This window comes from Diabrotica virgifera, chromosome 5 (assembly GCF_917563875.1).
Source record: "Diabrotica virgifera virgifera chromosome 5, PGI_DIABVI_V3a".
Taxonomy (NCBI): domain Eukaryota; kingdom Metazoa; phylum Arthropoda; class Insecta; order Coleoptera; family Chrysomelidae; genus Diabrotica; species Diabrotica virgifera.
This window is the reverse complement of record NC_065447.1, coordinates 128376540-128403546: the sequence shown is the minus strand read 5'-3', so window position 1 is coordinate 128403546 and position 27007 is coordinate 128376540. Positions and strand designations below refer to the sequence as shown.

The 27007-nt window shown below is 33.3% G+C and overlaps 1 protein-coding gene across 2 annotated transcripts in view; it reads left to right on the top strand.

Moving 5' to 3' along the window:
• The window catches only part of LOC126884388 (splicing factor 3A subunit 1), a 1074980-nt gene extending 1070189 nt beyond the window's left edge, over positions 1-4791 (top strand). For both annotated transcript variants that reach the window (XM_050650305.1, XM_050650306.1), the window contains one exon: positions 4606-4791. In XM_050650305.1, coding sequence (XP_050506262.1) covers positions 4606-4707 — 102 coding nt within the window. In that variant the 3' untranslated portion in view covers positions 4708-4791. The remainder of the gene's footprint in view (positions 1-4605) is intronic.
• The last annotated feature ends 22216 nt before the right edge of the window (positions 4792-27007 follow it).

Sequence of the window (27007 nt, the reverse complement as noted above, 5' to 3'; positions counted from 1 at the left end):
AATGTTAAAAATTGTTTAAATAGGAGTGTTATTAACAAAGAGTATTTTGCGTTCCGACTAAAATAAAAAATAGCGGGCGTAGTCGACTGACTGAATAGTGGGCGCGGTTGGCGACCGGCAGCAACTCCTAAAATTACGTAATACCGACCACGAAAATCAACTTTAAAAGGTGAATGACAAATTTTCGTCATTCCTTATGTTTTCGAGGTCTCTGAATCCGAATAAGGAGATTATTTGTTTCTAGAATTAGTGGAACATGTTCAAAAATCAAATTTTATGCAAAAATGCGAAAAATCAATTTTGATGATTTTTCAATTTTAACTCACCTTATTTTTGGTCGCTATAAATATTTCCTTTTGAAAAGTTTACTGTGTTATCTTTGAAGCATTTAGATAACAATGAGATTTGGCCAAAATGATTAAACACATTAAAAGAGAAGTTGTTAATTTTTAAACATTTTGTCGTCAGATTTCGTTAGTTTCATGTTTACTTAAAAAAGTTGAGTGACAAACTTTTTAGTTTATAATTTTAACTAACACAGAAATAAAATATAATTCATGAAGAAGTTTTCCAAAAAAATTTAATTTAAAATATGCAATAGGAAAAATGTTATGTGACTTTATAGACGAGCGGCACACCCCAAAAAAAGCTTATTTCTCGAGATACTGATACTAATTTTGGTCATACTTTATATTTTTGATGGTGCTGAAAACGAAAATTAGGGTTGTTTTGAAATTTACGTGGGGGAACATTACCAAAATCGCAACTTTACCCTAAAAATAAAAAAATCACGTTTTTTTGCGTTTAACTTGCTACAACTCTGTTCCATTGTAATTTTTTTTTCTGAAATTTTTGTAGTATATATTTCTCACCTTTCTGAAGACAATGCGACCTGCTTCAATATTTCTGTCTTGCTATAAAGAAAGTTATAAATTGTTTGAAGTAAAAGGTGCAGATTCTTGAATTACAAAATTTAATCGCAAAAGTTGAGTGACAAAATTTGGAATTTAACTGTTTAATTATTTTATGTTAAAAACTAGAAAACAGAGAACAAAATGTTTTATAGCAAAAAAAGTGGTGTAACTTTTAATTTAAAAAAAAACGTGATTTCATTTTTTTTATTTTTAGGGTAAAATTGCGATTTTGACAATGTTTCCCCATCTAAAATTCAAAATAAAACTCATTTTCGTTTTCAGCACCATCAAAAACATAAAGTAAGACCAAAATTAGCCATTCACCACACCGTGGTTAATATCTCGAGAAATGAGCGTTTTTTTTTTCAGGGAGTACCACTCGTCTATAAGGTCACGTAACTTTTTTCTGTTGCATATTTTGACCTGAAATTTTCCAGAAAACTTCTTCATGACCTATGTTTTAATGCTGCGTTGATTAAAATTATAAACTAAACAGTTTGTCACCCAACTTTTATAAGAAAACATAAAACTAATGAAAAAATTGTTAACAATTTTCCGGCCGCCAATTTAATAACGTTTATCTTATTTTCATTGCAAAATTATCCAAAACAAAGCAGCTAATGGGATGTATAAACCTTTTTTGAAGTGGCCTTTTTATTGCTATTTTTTAAATTTATTTATTTAAAATATAATTTTACTAAATAAATGTGCAACATAATAATACATATTCATAAAATTCAAGTTTCTACCAAAATACAGGGTGTTTGGCAAAGAATGGGCCATAGCTTAACCTCAGATTCCTGAGGTTAAAATAGGCCGATTTAAGCTAACTTACCTTAGTACAAAGTTTATAATAACCGAGATACAGGGTGTCAAAGTTAAACTTTTTTTTATTTATTATTAAATATTTCCTGATAGGTATGAGATAACAACATCAAATTTGGTATGTGGGGTTTTTTGGATCGATAAAACTAAATTTCCTACCAAAAAATATATATTGCCCACATAGGCCTTTCAGCACTCATTTATTACGTTCAATCTTTTTTATCTCTTACTCTGTATAATTTTGACATTCAAATTTTTATTCTCCTATTAGTTTTACTTAAAAAAGGTATACTTCTTTCATCTCCCTAAACTCAACCGTTTTCGAGATAAACGCATTTTAAATCTGCGATACACTATCATTTTTACACCCGAAAAATAACTTAAAACCGTAATAATTGTGCCAGTTCCCAAATTTATGTCATTGCATCGCAAATTCCATTTGAAGAAATTTGCGATACATTTTTGGATAATTTTATGGTTTTAAGTCATTTTTCGGGTGTAACTACAATGATATTATGCTAAAAATAATGGTGTATCGCAGATTTAAAATGCGTTTATCTCAAAAAGGGTTGAGTTTAGGGAGATGAAAGAAGTATGCCTTTTTTAAGTATAACTAATAGGAAAATTAAAATTTTAATGTCAAAATTATACAGAGTGAGGGATAAAAAAATTGAATGTAATAAATGAGTGCTAAAAGGCGTATGTGGTGCCCTCTAGGTAATGCATAATTTTTGGTAGGGAATTTAGTTTTCTCGACCCAAAAAACCCCCATATACCAAATTTCATGTTATCTCATACCTCTCAGGAAATACTCAATAATAAATAAAAAAAAGTTTAACTTTGACACCCTGTATCTCGGTTATTATAAACTTTGTACTGAGGTAAGTTAGCTTAAATCGGTCTATTTTAACCTCAGGAACCTGAGGTTAAGCCATGGTCCATTCTTTATCAAACACCCTGTATATAATTAAGCTTCAAATCCGGTATACTGTCAATGTTAAAAATGGGCTGCAACGGCCTAGCGCTAGCGAATGGTACTCCGCGAATTTATTCTCATTAGGCTACGCCCATTATTTTTGTTTTACTTTAATCCAACGCTAAATTCTCTTTGTTTATAACACTACTGTTTAAACAATTTTTAACATTTTTTCTTGCTAATAACTTTGTTAAAAACTTTGATTTTTCTTATAAAAGATTGGTTAATTTCAGATCTTAGTGTTGTTAATTAACGTAACAGTGATTTTTTCAAAAAAAGGGGCTATCTCAGACCCCAAGGGTCGTAGGACCTAAAATTTTTTCTTAGAAGTTGTGTATTTTAACCAGCTTTCCGTATTTTTTATTGCCATTTAATTTGATCTAATTTCTACGAAATTATTGTAATTGTTTATAAGCTTAAAAACTGCTATTTATTAACAAATAATTTTGTGTACGTACATGTAATTTTTTTTTACTTTTTTTTTCATAGGCTATTAGTATACATCTTAACGAAGGAAATGAGCCCCGGATTATTGAGATACATTCAGCCATATTAACTGGACCAGCCTCAGAACTTAGCTCGTTTTTAAAAAAAATTTATAAACAAATTAAATTTTGCGAAAACTATTAACAGATATGGACCATTTTTTGCACACCATTCAAACACCATAATGCCCCCAAGTTTAGGTATATTTAAACATATTTTAATAAACAATAAAATTGTTATTAACAGTATTGAAAAACAGTGATTTTGTCGCCCGTTTTGCAATAACTTTTTTGTTTATTAACCGATTTTCATTTAGCGTATCTCATTCGATATATCTTTTTGTCCTAAAAAAGTTACCTGTGGACGTCAAATCTCTAAATAAACAAGTTTTTAAGTTATGAGCACAAAACTAAGTTTGATGTTTTGATTGTTTATTTAAAAATTGTTCCACTAAAAAATTGATGAATCCCAAGATGGTAGTCTTTTTGTAATATCTCATACTACACATGTCAACTGTCAAACCTCGTCTTTTCAATCATGTCGAAAAACGGCTTATTTTTTACTAACTTGATGATCTATATACCATTCCCAGTTGCAGTCGTTTGTTCCAAATATGCTTTTGCCATGTTAGGCGGCTGTCTAGGTAAATCCCTATGAATTTGACGTCATTTCTTATTGGCAGTGGAGTGTTGTTAAAGGTTACAGCTGGATTGATCCCCTTCCTTAGTGTAAACGTAATGTGTGTTGACTTGTAGCTAGACAATCAATGTGAAATAATACCTTTCGTATCTCAAAAATCAGTGGCCATCCCCTTTTCCGGCCCATCATGTGGGCTTGGGCTTCTTCGGTGTGCCTCCGTCGTTTTTCCTCCTTTCTTTTGACTGATCCTTCATCTCCAACGTGTAGCAATGGCATAGCAATCTTTTATCAACTATGACATCTGAAAAAAAAATACTTCGAATTGCGTTTTGCTTTCTCTCATTCTTTAATCCTTGAAATGACAACTGTATTCTTTTTCTTATTGTGCTTATCCGTTACGGATGTTGGATACTAACATAGCTATTTTAACCTTCTTGACTGCTGTGCTAAAACGTCCAGTAATGGTCAAGTTAAACTATTTGCGTAGGTTATGAAGCCAGGATATTCTTCTTCTTCCTGGACCTCTTTTTCCATATACCTTACTGTTATGACTAGTTGTTTACTAGTGGCTTACTCTTTGTCCATTCTGTACATGATTTCATCGTTGGTAACTTGTTATGTCCATGACTCCACTCCATATAGAAGAATAGGGAATATGTAGCATGTTAGTAAACGAACTTTTATTTCCAATTTTATAGTAACTCTTAAAGATTTTTTATCGTGAAAAGTATCTTAAAATCAGCTCATTGATTGTTTTTGTTTTAGGGTATGTTCTTTAAGGATTCCAACAGTTTAGCATACTACAACGTGACTACTGGTTCAATCATTCAGCTACAGATTAAAGAGAGAGGAGGAAGGAAAAAATAATATGATTTATATTTATTTAGTTACTAACCTCAGTATATTATGAATAATAAATTGAATCAAATAATAAATGGTCTTTCGCCAAAATCGTTATACTTTTTAGGTATGCATGAGATAATGAATAAATAAGATTTAATATAACTTAAAAATATATAGATATATGAAAAAAGGTCAATACTCACAATTTTTGTTGATAAAATTTGTTAAAGGAGGCGACTGGTTTTGAGGCTTACAATTTGTGCCCCATCCTCAGGCCCAGTTGAGTTTGTTTTTGTAAAAAAATACTAAAAGCTAAAATAGACTATTACAAATAAATAACATAACAAACCAGGGTTATATTAAAATTAGAACAAGCCAACAACTAAAACATCATATGGTGAAGTACAGACTGGGTTCTATATTTAGTGCAGTTACTGAAGGTTTTCACCTCCGATTACGTTGAACCTCCATCGATTATCATGAAAATTGGCGAGTAGTTATAAGATACCTCAATAAACAAAGGTGACATGGTGCCAACTTGCGCTTTTACTCTGGGGGTGGATGCCCCCAGGGAAATTATTTTATTAAATATATCCCTAAAACTCGATAGAGGGACCAATTCTAAGTAACATTTGTTATATTAGTTTTATGAAAATGAAGTCATTTCTTTGCAATAATCATCTCAGTTTAGAACTAAGACGAAGAATGGTTAAGTGCTATGTTTGGTTCGTACTTTTGTATAGTGCAGAAGAGTGGACGCTAAAAGTAGATAGCTAAAAGCATTGGAAATGTGGATTCATAGACGGATGCTGAAGATACCTTGGACAGAAAGAAAAACTAATAAAGAAGTACTAAGGAGGGTCAACAAAGATAGAGAACTGCTAAAGACTGTTAAACATCGAAAAATATCTTATCTGGGACATATAGTGAGGGGAAGTCGATATAAAATATTACAACTGCTTAAAGGCAAAATAGAGAGCCGTAGAGGTGTAGGAAGAAAACAAGTCTCTTGGTTAAAAAACATTCGTGAATATGTCTATTAAGTTAGAATAGCCATTTCATAAGGGAGCCATGAGACTTACCCCATATTTTTTGCTATTTTATTGCTAATTTGTTACGCAAATTAAAAATGTATTGCTTCAACCCCTTCAGAGAAACAGGTGGCTATTCCAGCTTAATATTAAGCTAGAATAGCCAACATTCATATTTCCGGAACGAAAGTAGATAGAGGGTCACTTCCGGCGGCATATTTTATTGCTAATTAATAGTTAATTTATTACGCAAATTAAAAATTTATTGCTTCAACCCCTTCAGAAAAACAGGTGGCTATTCCAGCTTAATATTAAGCTGGAATAGCCAACATTCATATTTCCGGAACGAAATTAGATAGAGGGTCGCTTCCGGCGGCATATTTTATTGCTAATTAATTGCTGAAAGATTGGGTAGGTATACATACAAGAATTTACAAACACACTCCCTTCAACCCCTACCGTTATCATCATTCCCTGCATTTCACAAAAAGTGAAAATAACCAGTTGAAAGACCTAAAAATGGTAATAAAATATAACGCTGGAAGCGACCCTCTATCTGCTTTCGTTCCTGAAATAGGAGTGTTGGGGATTGTAGCTTAAGTATTCAACCGCAGTAACCATTGTTGCTCGTTAAGGGATGAAGAAAAATATTCATTTTTGGCGTAGACCTGCAGCAATTACTTAGGAAAAAATACCCACTTGGTGTTAGGTTTATAAACCAGTTTATAAACCTAAAACCAAGTGGGTATTTTTAACGAGCAACAATGGCTACTGCGGTTGAATACTTAAGTTACAATACAAAACACTTCATTTCAGGAACGAAAGCAGATAGACGGTCGCTTCCAGCGGCATATTTTATTGCCAATTAATTGCTGAAATATGGGGTATACACAAGAGTTTACAAACTCACCCATCCAACCCCTACCGTTATCATCATTCCCTGCATTTCACAAAAAGTGAAAATAACCAGTTGAAAGACCTAAAAAGGGTAATAAAATATAACGTTGGAAGCGACCCTCTATCTGCTTTCGTTCCTGAAATAGGAGTGTTGGGGATTGTAGCTTAAGTATTCAACCGCAGTAACCATTGTTGCTCGTTAAGGGATGAAGAAAAATATTCATTTTTGGCGTAAACCTGCAGCAATTACTTAGGAAAAAATACCCACTTGGTGTTAGGTTTATAAACCAGTTTATAAACCTAAAACCAAGTGGATATTTTTAACGAGCAACAATGGCTACTGCGGTTGAATACTTAAGTTACAATACAAAACACTTCATTTCAGGAACGAAAGCAGATAGACGGTCGCTTCCAGCGGCATATTTTATTGCCAATTAATTGCTGAAATATGGGGTATACATAAGAATTTACAAACTCACCCATCCAACCCCTACCGTTATCATCATTCCCTGCATTTCACAAAAAGTGAAAATAACCAGTTGAAAGACCTAAAAAGGGTAATAAAATATAACGCTGGAAGCGACCCTCTATCTGCTTTCGTTCCTGAAATAGGAGTGTTGGGGATTGTAGCTTAAGTATTCAACCGCAGTAACCATTGTTGTTCGTTAAGGGATGAAGAAAAATATTCATTTTTGGCGTAGACCTGCAGCAATTACTTAGGAAAAAATACCCACTTGGTGTTAGGTTTCTAACTGGTTATTTTCACTTTTTGTGGAATCCGGGGAATGATGATAACGGTAGGGATTGGAGGGGGTGAGTTTGTAAATTGTTGTATACCCATTTTTCAGCCATTAATTAGCAATAAAATATGCCGCTGGAAGCGACCCTCTACCTGCTTTCGTTCCTGAAATAGGAGTGGTGAGTATTGTAGCTTAAGTATTCAACCGCAGCAGCCATTGTTGCTCGTTATCGAATGAAGCAAAAACATCGTTTCTTTCGTAGACCTGCAGCAGTTACTTATAAAAAAATATCCACTTGGTCTTAGGTTTTTAAACTGGTTATTTTCACTTTCTGTGAAATCCGGCGAATGATGATAACGGTAGGGTTGGAGGGGGTGAGTTTGTAAATTGTTGTATACCCTATCTTTCAGCAATTAACTGGCAATAAAATGTGCCGCTGGAAGCGACCCTCTATCTGCTTTCCTTCCTGAAATAGGAGTGTTGGGTATTGTAGCTTAAGTATTAAACTGCAGTAGCCATTGTTTGTCGTTAGGGGATGAAGCAAAAAATTCGTTTTTGGTGTAGACCTGCAGCAATTAATTAGCAAAAAATACCCACTTGGTTTTAAGTCTTTAAACTGGTTATTTTCACTCTTTGTGAAATCCGGGGAACGATGATAACTGTAGGGGTTGGAGGGGGTGAGTTTGTAAATTCTAGTATACCCCATCTTTCAGCAATTAATTAGAAATAAAATATGCCGCCGCCAGCGACCCTCTATCTCTTTATTTGTGTTGTAGCTTAAGTATTAAACCGCAGTAGCCATTGTTGCTCGTTAGGGTATGAAGCAAAACATTCATTTTTGGCTTAGACCTGTAGCAATTAATCAGCAAAAAATACCCACTTGGTTTTAGGTCTTTAAACTGGTTATTTTCATTTTTTGTGGATTCCGGGGTATGATGATAACGGTTGGGGCTAAAGGGGGTGAGTTTGTAAATTCTTGTATACCCAATCTTTCGGCAATTAATTAGCAATAAAATATGCCGCCGGAAGCTACCCTCTATCTACTTTCGATCCGGAAATATGAATGTTGGCTATTCTAGCTTAATATTAAGCTGGAATAGCCATCTGTTTCTCTGAAGGGGTTGAAGCAATAAATTATTATTTTGCGTAATAAATTAGCAATAAAATAGGCCGCCGGAAGCGACTCTCTATCTACTTTCGTTCCGGAAATATGAATGTTGGTTATTCTAGCTTGATATTAAGCTGGAATGTTTCTCTGAAGGGGTTGAAGCAATACATTTTTAATTTGCATAATAAATTAGCAATTAATTAGCAATAAAATAGGCCGCCAAGAGCGACCCTCTATCTGCTTTCGTTCGTGAAATAGGAGTGTTGAGTGTTGTAGCTTAAGTATTCAACCGCAGTAGCCATTGTTGCTCGTTAGGGGATGAAGCAAAAAAATCGTTTTTGGCTTAGACCTGCAGCAGTTACTTAGGAAAAAAATACCCACTTGGTCTTAGGTTTTTAATCCGGTATTTTCACTTTCTGTGAAATCCGGGGAATGGTGATAACGGTAGAGGTTAGAGGGGGTGAGTTTGTAAATAGGGAACTTGCACATTTTTTTATTACATAATAATGTTCAGTTTTGTTTAAAAATGAGATTTCCAAAATTTCACACTTCAAGAACTCGTAATAACTTAGAAATACATATTTAAATTTCTTCTGCGGTATAAAATAGTTCAAACGACCCGTGACGTCACATAGTTTTACATTAGTTATTATTATGGTTATATTTCGCTGTGTCTAGGTACACGCTAACGTGTACGCAAATAAAAAAGTTAGGCACACGCGTTGATTGAAATATTAATATGGGAAGATCTCATGCTTCACTAAAAATTGAGGCATTCTATCACCGACATTCACCGAGTATCTCTATCCTTCTTTCAAAAACGCGAATACGATCTTCTGTCTCTTACAAACTGAAAAATTATTGAAAAATAGATGCTTCGATAGCTGCTGCCCCAGTGAATTCATCGCAAACTATACTGTTAGCCTGTAGTTTCCTGTTTTATTTCGTTTACCGTTTCACTCTTAGACAAGGAAAGAGACTCAGTCAGCGTTTTAACACACCAGCTCTGTTGCAACATCTAAGAAATTTCTTGTTAGTCATAAAATTTAAATGATTCTTTCTTTGTAAATATTATAGGTCTGAAATATAATATTTCAATGAACGGTGGTATTTACGTTGTTTGAAACAACTTTTTTGTAGTTTGATGTAATGTAACTTTCATTTGATTTTTTTCAATATGTATTGTATTACATGAATTGACCGGATTCCAGTTTGTGTTTATTGTTTTATTTAAGAGTATATTCATTTAAATCCTTGATTGAGATAGAATACATATTGTATAAATAAATATTTCTTGTAATTCTTAACGAATTTTCGAAACATAATATGCCCACAATAATTATTATTAGTTGCTTTGCATTACACTTATAGAAGGTTTTTCTTGTTATATGTCGTCATATCTACCTTTATTTATAGGCATATTTAATATAAGGCTTTGACAATAAAGACGGTTGGACACCAACATATTAATTTAGTTCAGTTTTTCAATTTTTAGTTAACGTTATTTTTAAGAAGTGAAAGGTTAAATTAACAATGGAAACAAAATACGCATAAAAAAACATGAACATTGGACAAACACCTGTTTCCGATACATTCACACTATTCACAGTTAGGTCTGGATCCCGCGAATGAAAAACAGCTTAAGGGTGTCTAGTCGGATAAACTTTGATATATGGGAACACTGTAACAGGGGCAGTTTTAATTGTGGAACAGGTTAAAAATTTGGAACGGTCATACCACGAAAACGGCACATGTATTTTGTCCGACAGAACAGACTTAAACTCTCCGAGCAGAGATTAAACTCTCATGCAAAAATCAGACTGCTATTTATCACCTGTCATAATTCCTGTCATTTGACATATTCTACATGTTCCACTCATTAAAACGCCCATATTGGTGATAAATAGCAGTCTGATTTTTGCATGAGAGTTTAATCTCTGTTCGGAGAGTTTAAGTCTGTTCTGTCGGACAAAATACATGTGCCGTTTTCGTGGTATGACCGTTCCAAATTTTTAACCTGTTTCACAATTAAAACTTCCTCTGTTCCAATGTTCCCATATATCAAAGTTTGTCCGACTAGACACCCTTAAGCTATTAACAAATTTTCAGCTTGCTATTAATCAACTTTTTTTCATACGCGGGATCCAGACCTAAGTGATATTGTAAAGCTTTTAGAAGAATATATTAAATTTTATTGCCATTAAACTTTAGTCCAATTTACTGTACCTGGATAATTAGTGTGTATTTTAAATAAAATGTTTTTAGGTGCCATCCTTGATTGAAATATATATTATACAAAGGAGTTTAAAAGGAGTAAAAAATAAAAGTACTGTACGTGGTTTGTCTTTAATAAATTTATACCTACGTATTGGATATTGACGTTGATTGAAATATCAACGGCATTTAGTCTAGTCGCAACATAGGGGGGGGGGTCCCGTTTTAGTTCGCCGCGATTTGATGGTGGTATTATAGGTTTTTTGGGTCGCTGAATCCAGTAGTCTGGAAGCCCAAATGTGGTGCGTTTAATTGTTATTAACAAATTATGGTAAAATTAGGTGTTTTTCAGGAACTATTAGAAGCCCTGTAAATAAATTGATAGTGTTAAGGTCTTTTCTGGTGTATTTTTGGTCGCTGAATCGAATGTGACTATGGTTTGTTTTTTAACCAAGAGGAGTGATTCAAATTTACCGCGCTGTATTGCTTGTTCGTAATTGGTCCAACGGCAGGCAAGTTTACTCCACTGTTATAAAATTTTGACACTAATGACATTTATCAAATTTTGACACTAGTGACATTTCATAGGTTAATTAAGTTATATCGGGGATTTTTGTGTTTTCTGTGTTATTCCTTTAATTTTTAGATTGTTAGTGTGCTTTTATATAAAAAGCAGTTGTTTTTGGAACTCTTTAGCGACGTATTAATTTAATATAATATTTACGGGTTACCGTTGAGGGCCGACTAAATCAACCAAAAAAGAAGATGTATTTGGTTATTATTCTAGTGACTTTCTTGGGTGTGAATCTGTCTTTTTAGTTTACTCCTCCTGGTTAAAAAATAAACTATAGTCGCGATTACTCAAAATGTGTTTTTATTTTGTTAATAACAAAATAATTGTTTATTCGTCGAAAAACTCAAAATGCGTTATCTACAGTAAGTTTGTAGTGTTCTTCATAGTATTTTTATACGCTAAATCGATTGTCACTAGTCGTGATAGCTTAAACCAGGTTCCGACTTTGTTATTAATAAATTATTGCAAAAATAACGGCTTATAGTACGTTTACTCATGGTTTTTGCTCTAAATTTTAAAAAAACCACTTGGAATGACATGAAATTTGGCATGCAGCTAGCTAACATGTCAAACAAAACAAATGATATTGTGCCGATGTGTGCTTTTACCCTGGGGGTGAGTTTCACCCCGTTTCGGGGGTAAAAGAAGAAACCGTTAAAATAGTCCGGAATTGGATAAACTGATTAATTCTAAGCAACGTTTGTTCTATACAGGTTTTTCACTAAGTCAATACTTTTCGAGATATTTGCGAGTGAATATGTTCATTTTTCAACAAAAAAACCAAATAACTCTAAAAGTATTGACTTGGTGAAAAAACTGTATGTAACAAAAGTTGCTTAGAATTAATCAGTTTATCCACTTCCGGACTTATTTAAAAGGTTTCTTTTTTCACCCCCGAAAAGGGGGTAAGACTTACCTCCAGTGTAAAAGCAGACATCAGCACAATATCACTTGTTTTATCTGACATGTTAGCCTAGTGTATGCCAAATTTCATGTTAATCCAAGTGGTTTTTTAAAATTTATAGCAAAAACCGTGAGTGAACGTACTATAAACCGTTATTTTTGCAATAATTTATTAATAACAAAGTCGAAACGTGGTTTAAGCTATCACTACTAGCGCCAATCGATTTAGCGTATTAAAATACTATGAAGAAGACTACAAACTTGCTGTAGATAGCGCATTTCGAGCTTTTCGGCGAATAAACTATTATTTTGTTATTAACAAAATAAGAACATATTTTGAGTACCTAATCGCGACTAGTCGCATTCGATTCAGCGACCAAAAATACACCAGAGAAGACCTTAACACTATCAGTTTATTTACAGGGCTTCTAATAAGTCCTGGAAAACACCTAATTTTACCATAATTTGTTAATAACAATTAAAATCACTACATTTGGGCTTCCAGACCACTTCCAATGGATTCAGCGACCCAAAAAACCTATAATACCACCATCAAATCGCGACGAAGTAAAAGTGTCCACGGGACCCTCTATGTTGCGACTAGACTAATTGGCAAGCAAGTCTCTAAAAAATGTTAGGTATTAGACATATTTTAAAAGAACAGTTAGGCCGTTAGGGTATGTCGTTCGGTTCCATGACATCTCGTAACGCGACAGTTGGTAACCGGACAAATGGTAACGGACAATTCGTAACAGCGACAGTTCGTAACGGCGACAGTTCGTAACTATACAAGTTCGTAACGAACAATTCGTAACGTCCAATTTTAATTATTCTGTTTATTTTTGGTAATGGGGAAACTAACAGTTATTACAGTTATAAATAAACTGTTATGAAATTACAGTTATAAAAATGTAGGTCTTATATGACTCAAGCAAAGTTAGATTTAGTTAGATGAAGATCTCATTTCAATCGCCAAAGCAGCCTGCACAAGCATCAACGGTTGTCATGGCAACGTGATGTCATCCTATATTATATGCATTGGTATCTAGAGGTTTGTGCCACTGCCAACTACGATAAAAAACCGTTCTTGAACGGTTACGAGTATGCGCAGTAACGAGAAATGTGCGCATAATTATTATTCGTTATTGCGCATGCGCGTAACGATTCAAGAACAGTTTGTATCGAGTTGGAAAATTGCTTATCTACTAAAATAAGAATACTATAAATTAGATATTTAATAGCCATATTTTTACCTGTAGCGATTTAAACGAAGAAACTGCCATTTTTGACCCTTATTTGTTAATAACTAAAATTCTCTTCCGAACGGTGACGGGCATTTTTGTATTTATTATGTATTAGGTATATGTATAGTGTATAGTATATAGTACCCAAAAAGCTATTTGTAACCTGGCTGCTCAAGTGTTCCGAACATGGTATATTTTTGCCTTATTTCCCTGGCGTATAAGTGAAAGATTTGGACTACAAGTAAATATATCAAAAACTAAATTCATCATCTTTCTTCTTTAAGTACCGTGCCCAAATTTTTAGGCGTGGGTAGCTTCCATAACAATTTGGCGATATCGTTCTCGATTTTGTGCGGCATGTAACAATTGATCTGCTGATAAGCCAGTCCATTGACGAAGGTTTCGGAGCCATGAATATTTCTTTCGACCAATTCCTCTTTTTCCGTCGATCTTTCCATTGAGTATTAACTGCAGCATCCTGTATCTGCTACCTCTCATTATATGCCCCAGATATTCCAGTTTTCTCTTTTTTATCATCTTCATTAAGTCACCTTCGCCTTGACCTACTCTGTTTAAGACTTCTCTGTTTGAAATGCGTTGAACCCAAGATATTCTGAGCATTCTACGATACGACCACATCTCAAAGGCTTCTAATTTGTTCATCATGTTAACCTTCATGATCCAGGTTTCACATCCATATAGTAATACAGGATACACATAACATTTTAGGAACTTGATTCTTAGTTGTAAATTCAGCTGAGAGTTGCTCAGAATAGATCTAAGTTTCATAAATGCTCCTCTTGCAATTTCTATACGAGTTTTAATTTCTTCATCCGGATTTAGTGTCTCGTTTATCCAACATCCTAGGTATTTAAAATGGTTAACTTTTGTTATTGATTCATCACTGACAATTAGTTGCATAGGGCCGACGTCTTGTTTACTAACCACAAGTAACTTTGTCTTTATTGCATTTATGTTAAGTCCGTTATTGGAGCATTCTCTAGTGACTCGATCAATAAGGAATTGAAGATCTTCGATATTTTCAGCCATGATCGCGGTGTCGTCTGCATATCTGATGTTGTTAATAGTTTCTCCCCCGATTCGAACTCCACATTGTCCTTCCAAGGCTTCATTAAAAATTATTTCTGAGTATACGTTAAACAAAGTTGGGGATAACACACAACCCTGTCTGACACCTCTTTGAATGCAAATTTTGTCTGTTTCTTTGCCGTCTACCAGAATAGAAGCTTCTTGATTCCAATATAGATGTTGTAAAAGTCTCAGATCTTTATCATCTATTCCAATCATTTCTAGATATTCAAACAACCTATCATGTTGAACTCTATCAAACGCCTTCTCAAAATCTATAAAGCAGACGTAAATTGGTTTCTGTACTTCCCATGATCGTTGAAGTAATGTTAACATTGAGAACAAAGCTTCCCTTGTTCCCAATCCTTCTCTGAAACCGAATTGTTTGTTTCCCATTGTCTCTTCACATTTCTGCTTGATTCTATTAAGAATTATCTTAAGAAGTAGCTTGAGAGAGTGGCTCATGAGACTAATTAGTCTAAAGTCTTTACATGATGATGTATTACGTTTTTTTGGGAGTGGAATAAATGTAGACTCCAACCATATGTGTGGCATCATTCCAGTCTCGTATATATGGTTATAAATGTTTGTTAATTGTGAGACATTATCGTCATCCAGAAGTTTGAGCCAGTCTGATGGTATTTGGTCAGGGCCTGGAGATTTTCCATTTTTGCTCTGATTGATGGCTTTCTCTACTTCCGCTTTTAAAATACTAGGACCAGTATTCGTATACTTTGTGGTGTTACGTGGTGGCCTCGTATCCAGGAAGAGCTCTTTTATATAGTTAGTCCATTCTTCCTTTTTTTCATCCAAGTCGAGAATTATGTTACCTTTGGAGTTTCTCATGAAGTGAGGAGTTCTTTTTCTCTGAGTGTAGGTAATTTCTTTAAGCTTTTTATGTATATTAAACTCGTCATGTTTTCTTTGTAGTTCTTCCATTTCACGACATCTTTGTTCCATCCAGTCCTCTTTTGCTCGCTTAACATCGTATCTTATTTGTCGATATATCTCTCTATACCGAATCTCATCTTTGTTTTTCCAATTTCTTCTTTGTTGAATAAGGTCTAGTATTCATCAGCAAAAATAAAATTAGAGGCGCCCCTACTGGTTATCAAGAATACACCAGTGGACCGAGTAAATATACCAGTGTACAGTATAGTATGCCTATCTTGGAACAATAGTAAACGAACAATGGGACCACTCACCAGAAATAAAATGTAAAATAGAGAAGGCTCGGAACGCATTCAATAACATGGCCAAACTCTTTAAAATCCACAACCTTAATCTGGAGATAAAAGTAAGGCTCCTACGACGTTATATCTTCTTAATATTATACTACTGAGTTGAATCCTGGACACTCACTAAAGCGATGGAGAAAAAACTTGGAACCTTCGAGATGTGACTATACAGGCGAATCATAAGGATATCATGGACGGACAAGATAACCAACGAGACCGTATTACGAAGAATGGGAAAAGAAAGAGAGGTGATGTACACCATTAAAAGGAGAAAGTTCGTATATCTCGTTAAAAAGTTCGAAAGTTAGTATAACACATAATGAGAAACGGCACCAAATACAGATTACTGAGGGTAATACTTCAAGGCAAAGTATTCGGAAGCGAGAAATTGGAAGAAGAAGAATATCATGGTTAAAGAACCTGAGGAAATGGTTCTCCACAACTAATCTATTTAAAAAAATAAAACGGGATAATACCCGAAGGTTGGCTGTATACCATCTAGTTAAATAAAATTAACATGAAGTAAAACTCCCTAGTGTAGTTGGTATATTTAATAAAAATCCTAAAAATTTTTAAAAATCCAAACGGATTACGTTCAAAACGTTTTCGGACTTATCAGTCCATCATCAGTGAACTCTCTGTCCTTGCTAAATAGCCACAATGCCAAACACTGGTCAAGATGTATGTTCTGGTGAAATATGTTCTGGTGGTCAATAATTATTGACAGACTAAACGTAGTTCAATGTAGACCTAATAATAAAAAAAAATCTCTTAATTAATGGAGTAGAGCATCATGTTCCTAGTACTAATCCGTTGGCATCCAATGTAAGCCAAATTGTAGATCAGATTTCACCATGTAGTTAGAACATACATCTTGACCAGTGTTTGGCATTGTGGCTATTTAGCAAGGACAGAGAGTTCACTGATGATGGACTGATAAGTCCGAAAACGTTTTGAACGTAATCCGTTTGGATTTTTAAAAATTTTTAGAATTTTTATTAAATATACCAACTACACTAGGGAGTTTTACTTCATGTTAATTTTATTTAATCTATTTAAAGCATCAGTTAATAAAATCAATAAAGCCAGAATGATCGCCAATATTCTAAACGATTAGGCACCAAAAGAAGATGAAGATTCGTTTAAATCCTTGATTGTGAAATATAGTACATATTGTATAGGTAAATATTTCCAAAGCAAAGTGGTTCGCATATCTGGTTTTATATTAATTCTACAGCGAGCATGTGTATGTAGCCAGCCCGGCAATAAATCACCAGCACTACCCTTCGTAGTGATAAGAAAGATGTTTGCTAACACGTCCAGGATATTGTCGAGTATGTATTGTCGCCCCCGTTAGGTAAATTATTCCAATTCGAAATTTTTGTACAAACTTACTCAAAAAGAGGCCCTTATAACAAATCCACAGGGTGAGATGCGGTACCATGATCGAAAAATTGTTTAAACAATAATTTTTGTTAAACAAATTCACAAAAATAATTTTTTAGATCATTTGGGTCATTCTGAGCAAAAAAGGTATAGGTCTGGATCCCGCGTACCAAAAAAAAGTTGATTAATAGCAAGCTGAAATTTGATCATAGCTTAAGGGTGTCTAGTCGGACAAACTTTGATGTATGGGAACACTGGAACAGGGGAAGTTTTAATCGTGGAACAGGTTAAACATTTGGACCGTCAGACTACGAAAACATCCCATCTATTTTGTCGGACAGAACTTCCAATTGATTTGTTACCCTTTTATTAAACTCTCATGCAAATATCAGACTGCTATTTATCACCAACTGGGCATTTTAATAAGTCCGACACGTAGAATATGTCAAATAACAGGAATTACATTGGTGATAATCTAATTTTTGAATTAGAGTTCAATGAAAACGTAACAAATCAATTGGAAGTTCTATCCGACAAAATACAGTTTTCGTAGTCTGACGGTCCAAATCTTTAACCTGAACCACTATTAAAACTTCTCCTGTTCCAATGTTGCCATACATCAAAGTTTGTCCGACTAGACACCGTTAAGCTATTCACACATTTTCAGCTTGCTATTAATCAACTTTTTTTGGTACGCGGGATCCAGACCTAGTAACTTGTGATTTTTCTCTAAAATTGATTGTTGTCGAGTTATCCGCGATTTAAAATTTGAAAAATACGAAAATGGCCATTTTCAAGGTTTAATAACTCGGTTAAATATAATTATTATGAAAGTCAGAAAGTGACCTAATCAAAGTTTAAAGCCCCCTCTACAAGATCATAAAGAAATTTTTGTCATTATGTTATTACTAAGCTGTCATTTTTAATTATTAACAATGGGCGCTAAGCGCATATTAGACGGCCTTCAATGGTGATTGCGAAAGAGATGCACCATTCCAGCCGTCCAATGGAGAATCTCACTCGCACTCACATTGACGGCCGCCTCAATACACGCTTAAAGCTCATTGTTGATAATTAAAAATAACATCTTAGTAATGAAATATGTAATGACAAACATTTCTTCAGGATCTTGTAGAGGGGACTTTAATCTTTGGTTAATTTGGTCAGTTTCTGACTTTCACAATGATTACTTTTAACCGAGTTATTAACCCTTGAAAATGGTTATTTTAGCTTTTTCTCGACAACAATCAATTTTAGAGAAAAATAACAAGATACCTTTTTTGCTGAGAATGACCCAAAAAATCTAAAAAAAAAATTGTTCGAAGTGAAAAAAATATTTTTGTGAATTTGTTTAAAAAATTTTTTTAAACAATTTTCCGACCGCGTTATAAGGATCTCTTTTTGAGCAAATTTGTGCAAAATAATCGAAAAGGAATAATTTACATAACGGAGGCGACTATACAGCTTGGACTAATAAATATTTTCGATGCCGAATATTTCCAAAACATTTAGAACTGGCAACGCTGCCGAGGAAAATAAGTTTGTAGCGTTTTATGGTCAAATTCAAAAATAATACAAGTAGAATTTTATACAAATTTCTTTATCGTTCTAAGGGTTAGAGATTCACATATCTGCTCACTAGATGGCTTTTGGCCTGCCATCTATGAGACGAATATAGCAGAGGTCTCGTGTTCTTTCGTATTTAACATGAGATATCTTCCGCCCAATACCTCAATCAACGGTACACGCGAATTAAACTTCATCAAGCCAGTGACGTCATTAATTAGCGTGCGCAGTGACTGTATATTTTTATACATGCTATTTTGATATGTTTATTGTTTGTTTGATAGAAAAATATTTATTAAGGGAATGGAAGCAGAACTATTCTGATGTTTCAAACTTAATTGTAATAAATCAATGTATATATAAAAGTATATATTTAGGTTAGCAAAATAAATATATGTATTTAGTTGACATGACACGCACAAAATATTGTTAAAGTAATTTTTATACGTAAGTTAATTATTATACTCAACTATTCTAAATGGGAAATAAGCCACAATTTAACTAAAAAAAATGATTTTATTAACGTTTCGACGTCCAAATCGGATGTCATTGTCAAAATACAAAAATTAGTCAGATTAAATAAATTATTAGAAAAAAATTTTTACTAAGGAACAACATTTTTGTTTAATTTAATAATGTTTTGTATTTTGACAACGACGACCGATTTAGACGTCGAAACGTTAATTAAATCATTTTTTTAGTTAAATTGTGGCATAGTTCCCATTCAGAATAGTTGATTACCAAAATGCAACAAGGAAATAGCTTCAGAACAAGTTAATTATTATTGTGAAAGCTTTAGGTCTTTCTTTTATTTTAATTTTGGACGGTAATACTATTTCACTTATAACTAAAAAAATATATATTAATTTATAGTCTCTTAACTTTTTCATACTGTTTTAAAATGTTGTTAAACTCATTAAAACAACTAAATAATTGTCCACACTGCATAGTTAATTTAAAAACAAACACTAAACAAATAAAAAATAAGAAATCTCTTTACTAATCAATATTAAAATTAAAGTGTAAACACAACGCGATTAAACAAATTCCAACACTCTGACACTCTAACTTTTTTATTCGCGTACACGTTAGCGTTTACCTAGACACAGCGTTATATTTAGGTATATTCTTTTTCTCCTTCTTTAGTTTATTGGCCTCCACCTACTTGGGTATTTGACCAGCTCGTCGTCGGGAAATAAAGGAAAAATATTTATACTCTTATGACATTTATCGTATGTCGTTGTAGTAATATATACCAGTTTGTTGAGATTGGAGTTTGATACAGTTTTTGAAGGAAAGGAAAGAAGGTTTATTATTGAAAATAAAACCATTTTGTAAAAGTACAAATTTTCTATGAATAGTTCAAACGATCAAAAACATTTTTAACGTCACATAACTGTATTTTTTACTGACGTTTATAATGTCTAATTTAAAATTATATATACAATTGGTGTAGAATGTAAACATACAACGGAGTGACGTCACGACGCGTTTTGGGGTGAAATTTAAAATTTTATGCAAGTTCCCTATTGTTGTATACCCTATCTTTCAGCAATTAACTAGCAATAAAATATGCCGCTGGAAGCGACCCTCTATCTGCTTTCGTTCCTGAAATAGGAGTGTTGGGTATTGTAGCTTAAGCATTAAACCGCAGTAGCCATTGTTTCTCGTTAGGGGATGAAGCAAAAAATTCGTTTTTGGCGTAGACCTGCAGCAATTAATTAGCAAAAAATCCCCACTTGGTTTTAAGTCTTTAAACTGGTTATTTTCACTCTTTGTCAAATCCGCGGAACGATGATAACGGTAGAGGTTGAAGTAAGAGGTTTGTAAATTCTGGTATACCCCATCTTTCAGCAATTAATTAGAAATAAAATATGCCGCCGGAAGCTACCGTCTATCTGCTTTCTTTCCTGAAATAGGAGTGTTGGGTGTTGTAGCTTAAGTATTAAACCGCAGTAGCCATTGTTGCTCGTTAGGGGATAAAGCAAAACATTCATTTTTGGCTTAGACCTGTAGCAATTAATAAGCAAAAAATACCCACTTGGTTTTAGGTCTTCAAATTGGTTATTTTCACTTTTTGTGGATCCGGGGAATTATGATAACGGTATGGGTTGAAGGGGGTGAGTTTGTAAATTCTTGTATACCCAATCTTTCAGCAATTAGCGATAAAATATGCCGTCGGAAGCTACCCTTTATCTACTTTCGTTCCGGAAATATGAATGTTGGCTATCCTAGCTTAATATATTAAGCTGGAATAGCCACCTGTTTCTCTGAAGGGGTTGAAGCAATAAATTTTTATTTTGCGTAATAAATTAGCAATTAATTAGCAATAAAACAGGCCGCCGGGAGCGTTTCTCTATCTGCTTTCGTTCCGGATATATGAATGTTGGCTATTCTAGCGTTATATTCAGCAGGAATAGCCACCTGTTTCTCTGAAGGGGATGAAGCAATAAATTTTTAATTTGCGTAATAAATTAGCAATAAAATAGCAATAAAATAGCAAAAAAATATGGGGTAAGTCTCATGGCTCCCTTATGAAATGGCTATTCTAGCCAGGCGCGGATCCAAGGGGGGGTCAATGGGATCAATTGCCCCCTCCTTGAGACTTCGCCTGGTGTCGCCTTTTTTTAAGAAAGAGATCATTACGATTGAAAATAAATAGTGAGTTTTGTGTCCTGTTGACAACTGAATAACGGAATGTAACAAAACATAATTCTTTCTCCAAAGTACGTGTTCTCGGTCTTACTGTATGGTGTCGAGTCTTGGACTGTGAATAAAATCGATCTACTACCTAAATCGCCTTGAGGCTTTCGAAATGTGGTTCTATAGAAGAAAAAGTATCTTTGGTGAAGAATATTCAAAACTCCACAATACTAGAACGTCTCAGCAAGACTACTGAGATTATAGAAGGCATCAAGAAGAGAAAAGTGGAGTATATTTTGGACATGTAATGAGAAGTTTCAAATATAGGTTGCTGTAAAATATTATGCAAGTGAAAATAGAAGGCAAACGCAGTCCAGGACGAAAAAGCACTTCGTGGTTGATTTAGGGTGGCAGTGAATAAAATTAAGATAGCTATGATAACAACCAACGTCCTGAAAGGACATGGTAGGTACATGAAGAAAAATAAAGTAACAGCCACCCATACCGAAAGAGAATCCTGCGTACGCGAGTGACGAGAAAATTTTTATTTCATTGCCCCCTCCTTGCAAGGTTTCTGGATCCACCGTTGATTCTAGCTTAATAGACATTTCGTGAATGGACTCGGATATCAAATGCAGGACAATTATTCCATATTGCAGAAGATCGAGAAGCCTTCGCAATGGTGATCGCCAACGTCGGATAATTCTGATACGGCACGTGAAGAAGAAGAAGAATTTGTTATATAAAGTTATTCAAATAAATCAATAGTTTTTGGGTTACTAAACATTTTGATTTTTCGTGAAAAAAATGAATGTTTTTAAGTGGTTTTTCATGAATATCTCAAAAACAGTAAGTTTTTTCAAAAAAGTTGCCATTACAAAAATGAAGCTAATAAAAAATCCGTATATGAAAAATCTCTTAATATTAATTAAAAGTGAGTTATAGTTAAACATGTATATTGTTTTTCGGTGAGTACTCAAATCTAAGTATTCAAATTATAGGACTAGGTCCTATAATTATAGGCCTAGGACTTCCGGTTTTACACATGCGATCGGAAGTACTGTTTTAAGTCATCGGAGTAGTATACGCGATATATTATTCGACGCGCCTTAGCAAGACGAGAATAAATGTATACTTCCGTCCGTCGGCGAATATAACTCCTCCATCATTATACTAGGTAGAATGTCAAAGCTGATACTGGAATGGCAACCCCCGGAAAGAAGGAAAAGAGGCAGACCGAAAACTACCTGGATAAGTGAGATCCAGAAAGCAATGTCTGAGAGAGATCTACGACCAGGAGCTTCGACAGAACGACGCGGCTGGAAAATAGGAACTGGAAGGCACAGGACGCTATAAACCGGTGTTGTATACAGGGTGATTGATTAGTAGGGTAAAGCTCAATAGCTCCGCTATAGTAATAGATAGCAATAAAAGTTAATAACAAAAATTTTAGCCACCTTTGAGCTTCACATTACAAAATTAGTTAGAATGTTACAGGGTGTTCGATAACACAGTGGCAGACCAAACTTATGCTTTTTTTTAAATGGAACACCCTATATTTTATTTTAAATTCGAAATCCTGTTAACTTCTCCATCACAAAAATGTTTGTTATGTTATACAGGGTATTTACAAAGTTATAACCAATTTTATATGAAAATCGTAACAAGTTCAACTCCCTGTATAAATAAAAATAAGCAAAACAACAATGGTTTATTAATGCCATATTTTTTAACGTATTGTCAAAATTTTCAAGAATGGTCGATATTGCTAATTTTCTTTATATCAAATACAGGGTGAGTCAAAACGCAAGTACATTATTTTCTCAGTAATTTACCATTACCGTACTTTAATTTTTAGATAACATTCCCTATGTCTAAATTTATTAGTTTTCGAGATACAGTAGAACTCCAATTATCCGGATTAATTGGGACCGGACCCGATCCGGATAATCAAAAATCCGGATAATTGGATTTTTCTCGAAAAATGCCTTTTCCGGGAAAGAAACGTAATTGCAGCAAAACACAATGGAGAACATATATACGGTATTTATTATGAAAAACAATAAATATAGTATACACAACAATATGTAAATGACAAAGTTTACATTACGTAATATTGACACACAAACTGAATCACAGGAAAATGAATTATTTTTTTACAAACTTGATTTTTTCTTTTTCTCAATCTGATCCGGATAATTGGCGATCCGGATAATTGGAGTCCGGATAATTGGAGTTCTACTGTATTTTCATTTTTCAATGGACCAGTAGCGTGGCCACCCAAATCACCAGAATATAATAAACTGGACTGATTTTTTTGGGGTTACGTTAATAATGAAGTTTATAAAATACCTCCAACAACAAGGGATGAGATTGAGATGAAAAATAGAATACAAAGTGTATTTCCATGTGTTAATTTACAAATGCTCCGTAGAGTAAGTAGCTCATTCAATGATCGTTTTTAGGCGTACATAAATGTGTTGGGAGATAATTTTGAACACCTTATGTAATTAAATATTAAAAATATTTTATTAAAAGTAGCTTCTAATTTTTTCAAACATGTTTTTTTGCAAAATGTATTACTGATAAATTATGTTTCGTTCTTTATTTGTTACATTGTTACATTTACATACAAAAGTAGTGTTTAATAAGTGTCTTCACAAAATATTGTATTTTGTGTTTGTGTGGTTTTTTGTAAAATTTATTACTAATTTTCTTTGTTTATTTGTTGCATTTACATAAAAAGATAGTTTTTAATTGTTTCAAAAATGTTGCATGTAGTGGTTGTGTTTTTGTTTGTAAAATGTATTACTAATAAATTATTTTTATTTCTTTATTTGCTACAGTGTTACATTGATTACCGGATTGATAATCGGTAATCTTCAATTGTCAATTCAGTCATGGCTTACTTAAAATTTAGATAAATTTAATCACCTAAAATAATTTGCTCTGAAAAATGAAAATCTCTCGAAAACTAATAAATTTGGGCATAGGGAATGTTAAGTATATAAAAATTAAAGTACGTTAATGTTACTTTTCAATAATGATATAAAATACAGGGTGTTCCATTTAACATTACTGAGAAAATAATGTACATGCGTTTTGACTCACCCTGTATTTGATATAAAGAAAATTAGCAATATCAATAATTCTTAAAAATTTTGACAATAAATAAAAAAATATGGCATTAATAAACCATTGCTGTTGTGCTTATTTTTATTTATACAGGGAGTTGAACTTGTTACGATTTTCATACAAAATTGGTTATAACTTTGTAAATACCCTGTATAACATTACAAACCTTTATATTTTTGTGATGGAGAAGTTAACAGGATTTCGAATATAAAATAAAATACAGGGTGTTCCATTTAAAAAAACATAAGTTAGGTCTGCCACGGTGTTATCGAACACCCTGTAACATTCTAACTAATTTTGTAATGTGAAGCTTAAAGGTGGCTAAAACTTTTGTTTTTAACTTTTATTGCTATCTATTACTATAGCGGAGCTATTGAGCTTTACCCTACTAATCAATCACCCTGTATACAGGGTGAGGCAGATAACTGGCCTATTAGAAATATCTCAAAAACTAAAGGCTACAGAATTATGAAAATTTGTATACAGGGGTTTTGAAGGATGATCTATTAAATGAAAATATTTTTATCTCTTTTCAACTTCCGGTTATACCGGAAGTTGCTTATAACTTCGTTTTTTTAAATGGGACACCCTGTATATTTTTACATTTTTGGATTCTCTTCGATGTTTTCTTTCTTTATATGAGGTTTTGTAATGTTATACAGGGTATTTTAAAAGATAATTACGTTTTTTTTATTAATTTCGTAGCAATATTCATACCCTGTAGAATTGTAGTAGTTTGACATCTAAAACTCTACTTACGTTTAAATGATTTTTAATATAGTCTACTATTGTTAAGAATCATTAGTATAGCTAAATTTTTAATTTTAGTATACAGGGTTGGTCGAAACTCGGAATGAGTATTTTCTGAGTTTTCTTAAATGGAACACCCTCTATTTTAGTATTGTAATGAAATGATATTTTATGGTACTTTTTTATTTCTTAAGCATTCCCTATACCTAACTGCTTTAATTTGTGCTTAATTGTTAATCGCATCAATAATCATAACTACGTAGGTATTTTGATAGCTAAACCATTATTGGTAATTTTAAGGATCAGTCTGGATTAATATTTATTTATTTCTGAAAAATTATTTGTGATTGAATATTTTCACGGCCAACCTAATAAAATTTTACGTATTTTTTGTTGAAATTAATGTTTAGCTTGAATCACCAATAACTCACAAATTAAAGCAGTTAGGTATAGGGAATACTTATAAAATAAAAAAGTACCATGAAATATCATTTCATTACAATACTAAAATACAGGGTGTTCCATTTAAGAAAACTCAGAAAATATTCATTCCGAGTTTCGACCAACCCTGTATACTAAAATTTCAAAATTAGCTATACTAATGATTCTTAACAATAGTAAACTATATTAAAAATCACTTAAACGTAAGCAGAGTTTTTAATGTCAAACTATTACAATTCTACAGGGTGTGAATGTTGCTACGAAATTAATAAAAAAACGTAAATATCTCTTAAAATACCCTGTATAACATTACAAAACCTCATATTTTAAGAAAGAAGATATTGAGGAGAAACCAAAAATGTAAAAATATACAGGGTGTCTCGTTTAAAAAAACGAAGTTATAAGCAACTTCCGGTATAACCGGAAGTTGCAAAGAGATAAAAATATTTTCATTTAATAGATTGTACAGGACTTATATTATCATTCCAAAATAAAAGCAACTCATATTCATTTAATTTTTAAATATCTTAAAACAAACATTGCCTGTTGTTGTAAATAACTAGGTGACACAAATTTCCCAATATAATGCACTTGTTTCAAGATCACCTTAGTCAGCTATTTTGATATAATTATTTCATTAGGTCGAATCGTGTCAACAATCATAATAAACAATTGGGATTGATTATAGATACGTAACAAGTAAAGAAAGAGATCATTCATTATTCAGCATTCATTATTCAACCATCAAGGTAGTTATAATATAGACTTTCGTCCACCAACTTGTTACTGATAATAAGTAGTAGTGTTCAATAAATAAAGTATGAACAAATAGTGTATTCCTAACAACCAACCCTCTTCCTACGTAGTAGTAACTACCCCATTACGACGTATTCTATTATATGGCGATCCTGGAGAGACGAACTGGACTTCTGAGGTAGGGAACAGGAAAGATGGCGAGCTTCTATAATTGGAAGAGAAGGAAAAAATTGGTAGATGGAGTATGAGATGGATTTGGAGAGACCTAGCCGCAGGGTAGAAATGGTAGATGTCGGCAGGAATGAAGTTCGGAGACTTGGGACCACGCCCAGCTTCAAGAGGACTTGGAAAGCAAATAGACAGTAGTGGACAATGACAATAGTGAATGTGAGTAACTCTTAACTATTTTTTTTAAATTGCATACAGTCTCACAGACACGTACAAATTTTCTTTTAGTAAATATAATGCAGAATATGTAATTATTATGGAAGTATTAGGGTAATTATTTTTTAATACAATTAGTAAATTAGGTCTAGTTTTCGTAATATTCGTTTCAAGAAACATTTACTTGACAAGTTACTTGATATTTTAACTACATAAGTGATGTTA